This window comes from Chenopodium album, chromosome 18 (genome assembly GCF_948465745.1).
Source record: "Chenopodium album chromosome 18, dcCheAlbu1.1, whole genome shotgun sequence".
In the NCBI taxonomy this organism is placed as follows: domain Eukaryota; kingdom Viridiplantae; phylum Streptophyta; class Magnoliopsida; order Caryophyllales; family Amaranthaceae; genus Chenopodium; species Chenopodium album.
In genome coordinates, this window is record NC_137851.1 from 7462900 (window position 1) to 7475732 (window position 12833).

The 12833-nt window shown below is 32.9% G+C and overlaps 2 protein-coding genes across 2 annotated transcripts; both read left to right on the forward strand.

The window, feature by feature from the left end:
- The first annotated feature begins 933 nt into the window (after positions 1-933).
- Positions 934-5958, forward strand: LOC145592938 (indole-3-pyruvate monooxygenase YUCCA6-like). The gene is made up of 4 exons (XM_081649458.1): positions 934-2148; positions 3580-3828; positions 4579-4701; positions 4906-5958. Exons 1-4 carry the CDS (start codon positions 1390-1392, stop codon positions 5110-5112), a joined length of 1338 nt encoding a protein of 445 aa, XP_081505584.1. The 5' UTR covers positions 934-1389; the 3' UTR covers positions 5113-5958.
- Positions 5959-8274: 2316 nt separating this feature from the next.
- On the forward strand, positions 8275-12694 carry LOC145591699 (uncharacterized). Its single transcript, XM_081648204.1, has 5 exons — positions 8275-10082; positions 10434-10677; positions 10802-10875; positions 10963-11182; positions 11411-12694. Exons 1-5 carry the CDS (start codon positions 8275-8277, stop codon positions 12692-12694), a joined length of 3630 nt encoding a protein of 1209 aa, XP_081504330.1.
- The last annotated feature ends 139 nt before the right edge of the window (positions 12695-12833 follow it).

The window sequence follows — 12833 nt, forward strand, 5'->3', positions numbered from 1 at the left end:
AGGGAAAATCAATAATGAAAGTACAATGAATGTAGTAATTTTATAGATCTCAAAATTTTGTTGTAGCCAATAAGCCTTAGTCATTAGTCCAAGAATCCAACACTATCCAACAAGTTAAAGTATATATATCCCTCTAAATTAAACCAACATGGATCATACATATATATATATTTTTTGAATATATATCTCAAAGATTGATCTTTAACCTTGAGTAACCGACTAACAGTCCTTTTCTATCCCTTTGTTTTACCATTATTTTTATTCCATCACTTATCCTAAATCAAATTTCATAAGTATCTATATATATCTCGAGTAACTTTTATATACATTCGATGTACAGTAATTTACTATATATGGGGTCATATTTATCAAACTTAGGATCACTTTTACAACTTTTTGATTAATTTTTATCAATAAAGCATAATACTTCGTAACTTTTATTTATGTCAAGGTAACTTTTATTCATATTAGGATATATTTTACTCATTTTAGAGTAATTTTATAACTGATGTACAATATTTTATTAACATCCGATTTATTTAAAGTTTGTCATATGTATCTTAACAAAACTCTTAAAAACCCTTTCAATAAGAATTTTGCTTCCATATTAAATTGACATTCAATGATAATTAAGTGACGTTTCATAAGCTAGACATGTAGAAAAGTTTCCCAAAAAAAAAAAAAAAAGTTTTATTTTTTATTGTTTATTTTTTATTTTTGGGAACTTAATTACTTTGTTATGGGGAAAAAGTCCCACTCAAAGTCGAATAGAGCTCAATACCTTTTTACCACACTTCCTCACACACCATATGTTTTGAATAACAAAAAAATTTTAATTTAATTTTAATAATAAAAAAAAAGAAGCAAAAAAATATATATATATATATATTCACAAATCACAATCTCTCCCTCTCACTCTCTCTTTCATACTCTCTTTCTCTCTCTTTCTTGGTGTTCAATGCTGATTTATCACCCCCGTACCCTTCGCCGCTCTCCTCTCCTCTCTTCTTCTCTTCTCCATTCAACTACAACACCATTCTAAGATATATTCTACCCTCTATTTTATCTTCTTTTTTTTAATTAATTAATTAATTATCTTTTTCTAACAAGAAAATTCAATTCCCATCTTTTATTCAAGAATAATTTATCTAGGATTATTGTTATCATCATTAATTAATATTCTCCCCCTTCATTTTTGTTAGTTACAAACATGTGCTTCTACTTAATGTTTGTTATTAACCATTTCTCCTCTAATCTTGTTCTATTAGTTTGTTACTATTATTAGTAGTAGTTAACAAGCCATATAAACACACACAACTACAAAATCCTTATATTAAAAAAATATAAATTATATTTTCTTTGTTAAATTACTAGTAGTATAACAACAATATGGAGTACTTTTACAACAATTTGAGAGAGATGGAAGGGAAACTAGCGAATGATCCACAACGTAACACGAAAGCGACTACGAATACGCGTTGCATACTAGTTTCGGGTCCGGTGATTGTAGGGGCAGGGCCATCAGGGTTAGCCGTGGCGGCATGTTTGAAGGAGAAAGGCGTACCAAGTATGATTCTAGAGAGATCTAATTGTATTGCGTCTTTATGGCAACTTAAGACGTATGATCGTTTAAGGCTACACCTTCCTAAGAAATTTTGTGAATTACCCTTAATGCCCTTCCCACAAGACTTCCCTATGTACCCTACAAAGAGGCAGTTTATCGAGTACTTGGAGGACTACGCTAGGAAATTCGACATCAAGCCTTTGTTTAATCAGACGGTCGAGAAAGCCGAATTTGATCAAACGCTAGGGTTTTGGAGGGTAAGGACGTCCACTACGTGCTCTACTAGTGGTAGAGGGACAAACGAAAAAGGCGGTATTGGTGGTGAGGAGGAGGTTGTTTTCACTACGGAATACGTGTGCCGGTGGTTGGTGGTGGCGACGGGTGAGAATGCGGAGGTTGTTATGCCGGAGTTAGAAGGGTTAAAGGAGTTTGGTAAGCAAGTAGTACATACAAGTTCGTACAAAAGTGGTGAAACGTTTAGAGGTAAAAGGGTGTTAGTTGTTGGAAGTGGAAATTCAGGGATGGAAGTGTGTTTGGACCTTTGTCATCATAATGCTATGCCTTCAATTGTGGTCCGAGATACAGTAAGTACCACCTTACTATTGTACTATCCTTAATTATTCTTATTAATTAATTTGATTTTATCTTTTGTTCAACATCTTTTTATCTTTTTTATTAAAAAACCCTTTTGGATTTAAGTTACACATAAGTAAAATTTGACCGCGTTTAACTGAAATAGGTTAATTAATTAGACTATTGACAAAATCATCGCCACACGTTCAGATCCAGGTTTAATTTACAGATTTAAAGACAGTTAATTTTGCGGCTGAATGGAGATTCATTAGCATATCTTAATTATGTAAGATATTGCCGCATGTTTTGTTTCTTTCTATGTGTTTGGCATGATATCTATGAAAAGGGAGTAAACTTAAAAGATAAGAAGTAAAGGGGGCGGTGGTATTTTTAAGTTTAGTTATAGTGTCCTCCTATATTTAGGATCACCTATTGAATGATCAAAAAGCCTAATATTGGTTTAGCCTTTTAACAAAGCTAGACCCAACTTTTAGTAGTTCTCCACCATGACAAAGAAAGGACTAATTGAAATTTAAGTGATTTAGTTATAAATTAATTTCTTAAAATAATGACAAAATAACATTACGAAATCATTTGTTTTGATGCCTACTTTCTTTTTAATTTTTCTTTTAATTTGATTATCTTTCGGTAATGGATTTTTAATCATAACTTGAGCACTTCACCTCCTCCCCAATATATTATGATATAATTGTGGAATTTTGTGTGAGCGTGTGTGTGCTCTTTTGTTCATAGTATAGTGAAAAGTGAAGCTTTATGAAAACTTTATAATAAAATAAAAAAGCACTTATATATAGTAGTCATGGGCATGCAATAAAGCTTTAAGCTAAGTTTTAAAAAATTGTTATAAAATCTTTTTTATGGGGTTGTTATAATTAGTTTTGGTCTAATTAGTTAGTGAGTTCAAGTTCCAAGCACTGTTCATAATTTTGTAAATTGGAAGGATGTATTAGTAGTATTCTCCTATTTTTTTCACTTTCTTGGGATGCTCAAGCATGCGCAACATTGGCTCAAAACATATTAGCTAAATAAAAAGATTATTAATTACTAAGTAATTTTATTTATAATATAATCATATATATATGGCCCAATCTTTTTTAACCCTTCCTAAAAAAAGGTTTTTCATCTGTAAAGAAGCATTTGTTGCCTGTAAAACACCTTGCACTAGGATGTACTACACTCACGAATTTGGCCTTACTTCCCACCTTCCTTTAACAGTCAACTCTACCTTTACATATGGTTTGTTCCAATCGATTTTTTCTTAGTGATTTATTATTAGTTTAGAGGCAGACACAAAAGTCAGATAAGAATCGAACCTGACAGTCATGACAGACCTTTTGAATATCTCTTAATTCAATCCGTTCATTTAATTAATTTACAAGTCCTGATTAATAATTGAGTTGCGTTACTTTTTTTTTTTGAAGGTTCATCTCTTACCAAGAGAAATGTTTGGAAGATCAACTTTCGGGTTATCCATGTGGTTGCTCAAGTGGTTGCCAATAACCCTAGTGGACCGGCTCCTATTAATAATCGCGTGGTTAATATTTGGCGACACTTCAAAACTAGGTTTAGCTCGTCCCAAAATGGGTCCCCTCGAGCTTAAAAATTTGACAGGGAAGACGCCGGTGTTAGATGTTGGGACGTTTGACAAGATCAAAAGAGGAGACATCAAGGTATAGTTGTAGTACTTCATGTCTCTATAATTATTACTATCATTTCACATCTTACTTTTTTTTCCTCATGTGTTTTTTTTTCTCCCTCTTGCTTTCGCTCTTGATTCTCATGAGCTCCAAAGTTGAGAGATCCTAGTAAGATTTTTGCCCATAAAAGGCATAACTTCTCCTATTACTTGATAGAATTTTTGTGGGACATGATACTCACTTCCATTACTAGCTAATAAATCATTAGCAAATCCTTTGGTGTGATTTAGGCCTCTTTCAATCTCATTTCACCTTTTGTTTATTTTTTGCTCCTTTTTCAGAATTAGATTAAACATTATTAATAATTTCTATATCAACTTGACACTAATTATTAGCATTTTATTTTAGTGGTAGGAGGGATTGGAAGGATATTTATCTGCCTATAAATGTCTATTATATGATATTAAAAACAATTATATTAGACTCTTTATACCTAAACTAACTTGATTACATACACAATGGACCGTGACATGTTATGATTTAAACTATAGTTCTGGTGCAATCTACAAATAATAGGCTGCTAGCTATCTTATTTCGTAATATTTTTGTAAAGGTAGGAAAATTAGTACCCCACATAGCGATTGAAAATCATGATGCGAGTATATTTTTTGAAAGACGAGTTGTTCAATTGATTTTGTCACATCTCTTTATTTTCATAGATATGACATAAGAATGCTAAAATAAAGTGACTAAAAGGTTGTATATTTGTTATCGTACATATAGGTATGTCCGGGCATAAGGCGATTAATGCACCATGCAGTTGAATTTGTTGATGGAAGTGTAGAGAATTTTGATGCAATCATCTTAGCAACTGGATACAAAAGCAATGTGCCACATTGGCTAAAGGTATCATCTTTTTCTTTATATTTATATTTCTTTCATAAATAAATTTCCTTATCTTTGTTACATTTTCCCTACCATTTTATGTTTTAGTTGCTTGGCTCTTAAGAATATTAAATTAATTGTACGTATTATATATCTATTACCAAAAATAAAAGTTCAAAATGAATGAAAAAGTAAAGTATGGTGTTCCATTTTCTTTCTCATTAGGAAAGGGAGATGTTCTCAGAGCAAGATGGACTTCCGCGAAGGCCATTCCCTAACGGATGGAAAGGCGAATCGGGATTATACGCGGTAGGGTTTACCAAACGAGGATTGTTAGGTGCATCAATGGATGCTAAGAAAATTGCAGCTGATATTGGACAATTTTGGAATTCTGAATCAAGACATCTTACAACATTTGATCGATCACATTAATCGTCTTCTTTACAACTTTTTATTGGTTTTTTTTTTAGGTATTTATTAGTCGATATGATAGTGATGATGATGATGATGATAAGTAGAGGATTTTTGGTAGTACCAAGTTTTGGTACTAGTAAAGTTTCTACCTCCAAAGGAAGAAAAAGATACATGAAGGAAAGTTCATGCCCATCTTTTTCAAAAAAAAAAAAAAAAAAAAAAAAGCATAATTTACTTGGAGTGGCCAAGTAAAAAAAAAGAAAAAAGAAAGTGAGTTAACAAGAATGTTCAATTTTGTGGGGGACCTGTACATCTTGTACATTTGCAATTTTTCAGTACTTAGATTTTAGGCAAGACTTGTTAGGAGGACAGGTTTATAGCGTGTTTCGAATTGTTTTCTTTTTTTTTTGGCTAATTGTTATGATTTTTTTTCTTCTTCACTTATTTCTTTGAGATTTATGATGATATAATGATTCCAAAAGGCTTGGATGAGAAATTTTGACATTATGATTGTACTAAAGTTGATTGTTCCTTTTAAGTTGGTGGTGATACAAGGAAAAAGCTTACTTAAGATTGCAAATTTTTTTTTTTATGATCTATGACTATATTATCTCTTGTAAAGTTCGATAAGGCTATACTACCTTTTAATATGTTTATTAGAAACCTTTTTTTTTTTTTAACGCGTATGCTGTTCTATTTTGACTTTTTCAAACAAAGTAATTTATAATAAGTCAACAAAAGTAAAAGGATCATCTCGAACATTTTAGTTGACTTTGCTCCTTTTAAATTTCTATCAACACCAAAATTACCAAAGGGGGCTTAGAATCAAATTAACTAAACATTGTATTTGATTAAGTATAACATTTAATGTGAACATTCTAGTATATGGGGTATCATTTCATAACGATAACTCTATTTTACTGGGATTAAGATTGAATCAGATGTGACCTATTATATCGGGACAAAAGACGAATATACTCCGTATCTCGATAGAGAAGTTGGTGGAACAAAATTCAGTTAGAAGTTGGACCTCTATATATATGTGGGCTATTGGTTGAGTTCCCTTTCTAGAGGCCTAGACTTGGTGTACAGCTAGAGTCATAGATAGCATCAATCAAAGTCGGATAATAGCCAGTTGTGTGCCACTGCAAAAATAAAATCGCCGTTATCATCGTAACAGACAGAATTACACTAGTTTGTCATCATATCTAATCTTTATATTCTTCTTATATACTCCATACATGCATTATATGACCATATCTAGTGTAGTAGTGTACGTATGTCCCCCTTAACGTTCTCACATGAAATTTTAGGGTTATGTCACAATACTAGGGGACATCCAACGAGAGCATTTCGAATTAAAGGTTAATCCACTATAAATTAATGTGATTTGTTGATGAGATTTAATGGACATGAAGTGGGAATATTTACAAAATTTTACTTACACTAAGGTGTAGGGTCAAATCTGAGATATGATTTTTCAGGTGACTGCAGATGGCCCATTAATATAGAATTCAAAATTTCTTTTTTTTTTTTTAAAAAAAAAAAAAAAAAGATCTTAGGATGCGCTTATCTTGAAAAATATACCTTAAGGTGCACATGATTATTCAATCGCGTGTCAACCTAAGGCAAAAACCAGCGTTAAATAGGTCAATTTATTTGAGTTAAGGTTAGATAATTTCAGGTGTAGAAAACATACAAATATTCCTTAGTGTATAAATGAAGAACAATAACTATTGTATAAATGATCGCAACATACACTTTCCTTTAGTGATGTGTGTAATGTTTCACAAAAAAAATTGAATCTATTTAAAAAAAAAAAATGGAACTTCTAATGTGACAAATAATATTATTTTTTGAGACAACTACCAGTACAGCTTAAGTAGAAAGTGAGTTTTTTGTTTGTTTTTTTTTTTTTTTTTTTCCTTTTTTTTACAACTATCTCAAAATTATTTACACCAAAATTTTTTATACAACTACCTCAAAATATTATACATATAACATTTCTAATGTGACAAATAATAACTATAGTACATTAGTACGTACTATATGTCATTTGATAGGAATAAGTCATGGCAATTTCAGTCCACATAGTTTGTTCGCAAAATCTATAAAAATAATGATAATCTCCTACATCAAATTTCATGGTCCACCACGCACGGTGTCTAATGTTTCCAAGAAATTGAATGCGGTTCATACATACATGGAGAAGGAGGGAAATAGTTCCATCATAATAATCGTATGTTATACTTTGTCCGTTTTTTTTTACTGATTCGTTTTGACTTTTACACTATTCACCACCTCTCCTTATATTTATGTGAAATCTTTTTGAATTTGTCTTAATAAATACTATCATAATATAAAACTTTTATAAGTTTTACTTATGGAAAATTAAAGTTATTGATCGTTAAAGTTTTGCATTGCCAAACATGATAAAATAAACACGTCAAGTAAAAAATAACAGAGGAAGTATATATTTGAATATTGGCATATTGCTATGTATATTCATAATTAATTAGGTGAAACTGTGAAAGTAGATTACAAATGGTTATAGGTTATTCAAATAGATATCAGTGGGCGGAATTGCCTACGAAATATATACATAGTATTATTGAAGATGTAATTTCCAATGATTTAAGTTTAGCTATTAATGAAAATTGACGAATTTGGTCATTAAAAAAATGGTTATAGGGATAGGTTAGATTACGATTGTGACCAATTGAGTATTACATGACGATCACAAATCTTCTAGATGTATTGATGTAAGTATTTACCTTTCTTATTATAATATGTTGAAAATAATTTTTCCAGATAAATGTCTCAAAAGAAAACCAATTAGCTTAAGCGAATGCGACATCCCTGTTCACGAGTAGATAAACCGTCAATCTCGGGGGAAAGATCCAATTCTACAGGGGATCCCTGTTCACGAGTTACATCCGGGTTCGGGGTCGAAATCCAACATTCTGCAATTGTTCCCAACTTCTCCGATGATCAAAACTCTGTTAGTCAAGAAGAGGTCGGGTTCTCCGACCGAGTTGACGGGGGCTGTCCGGCTTCTGGATGCATTGAAGAGAAAGCAGGAAGCACTGTCAATTCTCGGAAAAGGATCGTACCTATCCCTTCCAAATTCCAAGAAGAATTCCAGTTTTTCACTTGCGATTAGAAACTCGAGGTCAAAACATGGAAAAACACCATACCGCAATGTTCATCTCACAGGAGGCAGTGCTGGGGATGCAAGTACAAATTCGATATTACAGGTTTCTTCAAGGCCCGAGGGAAATTGTGGCTCAATTGACACCTCTGTCATTGGAGGATGTACTTCCGATAGGGATGGACGAGTATTGGAGGGATTGGGAGGAATTCTACCTACCTCCAAATCCAACTCCAACTGATCGCCCTTCAGTTAATTTGCAGCGTCGTTTGCCGAATTTAAGAATGAAGTTTATTCTGTGGAATGTTCGTGGGGCTACTAGGGATGAATTTATTCCTCATGCAAGGCATTTGATTAACATTCATAAGCCTACTGTTTTTGTTTTTTTGGAAACAAAGACAGATGAATTCCGAGCAAGACAAGTAATGCTTCAATTGGGCTTTCATGACTTTAAGGCGGTCGAGGATAATGATAAGAGAGGTGGTATATGGGTTTTATGGAAGAATTTGGTTGATCTAGCTGATTATAAGGATTCTGATAATTTCTTTCATGCGCTTTTTCATTTCAAAAACACCAACTCTGAGGCAATTGTTACTGGTGTGTATGCTCCTTCAACTAAGAAAGAGCGTCATACAATGTGGCGAGACATGCAAGATAATCTTCCACCTCCTAATGCTCCATGGTTATTGTTTGGCGATCTTAATGAAGTAACTTCTCAGAATGATAAGTTTGGTGGTCGTATTTTTCGACATGCTCAATGCAGGGATTTCAACAATTTTACTAATGCTGCTGGTTTCATGGATATGGGTTATAATGGTAACCCCTTTACTTGGAGCAATGCAAGGCAAGGTGCTACTTTGATTAAGCAAAGATTGGATCGGGCTTTAGGCAATGATGCTTGGTTGGAACAGTTTCCACACACAAAGGTACATCATCTTCCTTTTACTTACTCGGATCATGCTCCTATTTTAATTGATTGTACAAATCCTAGAATAAGTGGTCAATTTCCGTTAAGGTGTAAAGAGGTTTGGTTGGATCATCCTGATTTTGCCAATTTTTTTGTTACTCAATGGAAAGAGCCGTGTGATGATTATATTTTAGGCTTGAATAATTTTCATGATAATATCAAATTTTGGAATCACAACGTTTTTGGTAATCTAAAATATAAAAAAGATAGGTTGTTAGCTAGAATAGGGGGTATACAGAGATTTTTATCTAATAAGCATTCGAATTATCTTATTAATTTGGAAAAAGATTTATTATTGGAATTAAAGGATATTTATAAGAAGGAGAGAATTATATGGGCTCAAAAAGCTGGATTGAATTGGAGAAAATATGGGGATATGAATACTAAATATTTCCATATAATCGCCAAAATTAAAAAGACTAGAGGTAGGATTCTTAGTCTTCAAGATTCGGATTTGAATTGGGTTAGTGAAGATAGTGTTTTAAAGAATATGGCAATGAATTTTTTTAGGGATGTTTTTCAATCAAAACTTATTAATAGAGGTGGATCAGGATCTTTTAATCCTCATAATAAGCTTTCTGATATTCAATGTTCTGCTTTGGCTAATTATTCACCTTCTTTTGAAGAGGTTAAAGCTAGTTTATTTAGTATGGAACCTTTAAAATGCCCTGGTCCGGATGGTATACAACCTAGATTTTTTCAAGCCTTTTGGGATTACTTAGGTCCAATTTTGCATAAATTTTGTAAAGATAGTTTCATTAATAGTGCTTTCAGTTCGGAGATTAATAGATCATACATATCTTTGATTCCAAAATTTGAAAATCCTGTTAATCTATCTCAGTTTAGACCAATAGGGTTATGTAATACCATGTATAAATTAATCACTAAGATTATTTCTTCACAACTTAAATCCTTCCTTAATATTTTAATTAGCCCTTTGCAATCGAGTTTCATACAGGGAAGAGGTATAGAGGATAATGTTATTATTATTAAGGAGATGGCTCATGTTTTTAATAAAGCAAAAAAAGGAAAAAATATTATGGCTTTGAAGTTGGATCTAACTAAGGCATATGATAGTTTGGAGTGGAATTTCATAGAGGAAACTCTAATTGGTTTTAACTTCCCTCCTAATTTTGTCAAGCTCATCATGTTTTGTATTACTACTCCATAAATTTCTGTTTTATGGAATGGTGAAATAACTCCTGAATTCACACCATCTAGAGGAATACGACAAGGTGATCCTATGTCTTCATACATTTTTGTTCTTTGTCTTGAGCGTTTATCTTTGATGATTGAAGAGAAAGTGCAACAAAAACATTGGAAACCAATCAAGGTAACAAGTTCTATTCATCTTTCACATATTTTTTATGCTGATGATGTTTTTATGTTTGGACAATCATCTAAGTCCAATATAAAAACAATCATGGAGGTCTTAGATGATTTTGGTAGCATTTATGGTCTTAGAGTGAATCAGGGCAAATCTTCTGTCATTTTTCCAAAAAAAAATGTGTCATAATATTAGGAAAGATCTAACACAGGAATTCAATTTTACAGTTTCTACTTCTTTTGGAAAATATCTTGGAGTTCAGATTAATCCTAATAAACTTAAAAAAAGTGATTATTTTGGCCTTCTTGATAAAACTTTTGACAGGATTAAGGGATGGTAGTCTAAGTTGCTTAATTTAGCAGGGAGGTGCACACTTGTTAAGTCAGTTTTATCTTCTTTCCCTATTTATCTTATGCAAACAAGTCTTTTACCTGCCTCAATTTGTGATGATTTAGAAAGGCATTGCAGGAAATTTTTGTGGAACAAAGTTGATAGAACTAAGTACTCTACTAGCTTAGGGTGGAATCAAGTCACTAAGCCTATGGAAATTGGGGGTTTGGGGATTCGAAAACTTAAATTGTGGAATATTGCTTTTATGGCAAAACTTGGGTGGACTATGTTAACTAATCCTTCAAAACTTTGGGTTAGGATTTTCAACGAAAAATATTTAAAACATAGTGCCCTTTTTTTACTGTCATGCTAACCCTTCACAATCTCAAATTTGGAAAGACATTTTAAAGGGGAGAGAGTTGTTAGCATCAGGTTTAAGAGTTGGAATTGGGAATGGGAAAACCACTTCCTTATGGTTTCATCATTGGGTAGGTAATGCCCCTTTGTATACCATAATGGATGTGGAGTTCCTAATTCTAAGGGACATTGGAGTGTTGCTCATATAATTAAGAATGGGTCTTGGTATTTAAATGATATTGAACATCTTTTGCCACCTGATATTATTCCTAAAATAAAAGCTACTCCTTTTTCTAAAATTCATGATCTAGATGATTTTATTACTTGGGATCTTAGCAAGAGTGGAATTTTTACTATCAAATCTGCTTATCATTTTTTGCTAAGGGATTCTTGCACAGTTTCACAACATATCCACTCATGGAAATCAATGTGGAAAATACATGCTCCTTTTAAATATAGAATGTTAGCTTGGAATTGTGCTCATTCTATTTTGCCAGTAGCTGACACTATTTCTTCTTATATGCCTTTAATATCTCCCCTTTGCTCTAGATGTAATCTTTACAATGAAACTCACATTCATCTCTTTAGGGATTGTTTTACTTCCTCTATTCTTTGGAATGATATATTTGCAAGAGTATATAAGCCAAAGAATTTTGATTTCAATATTTTCAAGAATGGGAGTTGGAAAGTTTGGTTAAATTATAATTTGAGCTTGGATATGAAATGGAAGATTGTTTTTGTCACTGCTTTATGGCATATTTGGTTGCAAAGAAATGATATGGTCTTTGAAAATAAGACTATTAGTTCATTTTCTTTGTTTACTAAATTTTTGTTAGATTTTCAATTCACTTTTCACATTGCTCAGGTAGATGACAGCAAGACCAAAGGTAAGGCAAAGATTGGAAGTTCTTCAAGTATGAGGTGGGAAGCTCCTAAGGAGGGATACATCAAGATCAATACTGATGGAGCGTGGATGAATTCAGCTATATCTTCGGGTGGTGGTGTTCTAAGGAGATATGATGGTACTTGGTATGTGGGTTTTTCCTGTAAGTACTCTGCTGTCTCTCCTCTAGCAGCGGAATTATATGCTCTTAATGATGGCCTCTCAATTGCTGATGATTTAATGATCAAGAAAGTTGAGGTAGAAACAGATGCTCAGTCTTTAAAGACTATGTTGCTGACAACAGGACCAAATCCCCACCATGAACTTGCGGCTGCTGTTTGTGATGTGGCTGCAGTTATGGGGAAGTTTGAGTCAGTCATCATTACTCATGTTCCCAGGGAACAAAATGAATTAGCTCATAAGCTAGCTGTTTTTGGCAAGGAAATGGCAGTGGGTTACAAAACTCATTATCTTGTTCCAGAGTGTGTGCGTTCAATCTATGAAGCTGACCTTCTCTATGTTACTAGTGCTCTACAGAATGTTGCTGCTGCTGCATCAGAGACTTCAGCAGCCATGTCAGTGTAGTTCTTCAGATGTAGGGATTTGTATGACTTTTGGGTAAGATGGTGATTTCTTTTGGGTTACTAAAATGTATAGTTAAGTACTCCTGGTGGGTTATGTACTCTTGGTGGGTTATGTACAACAATTATATCGATTTAGCCTA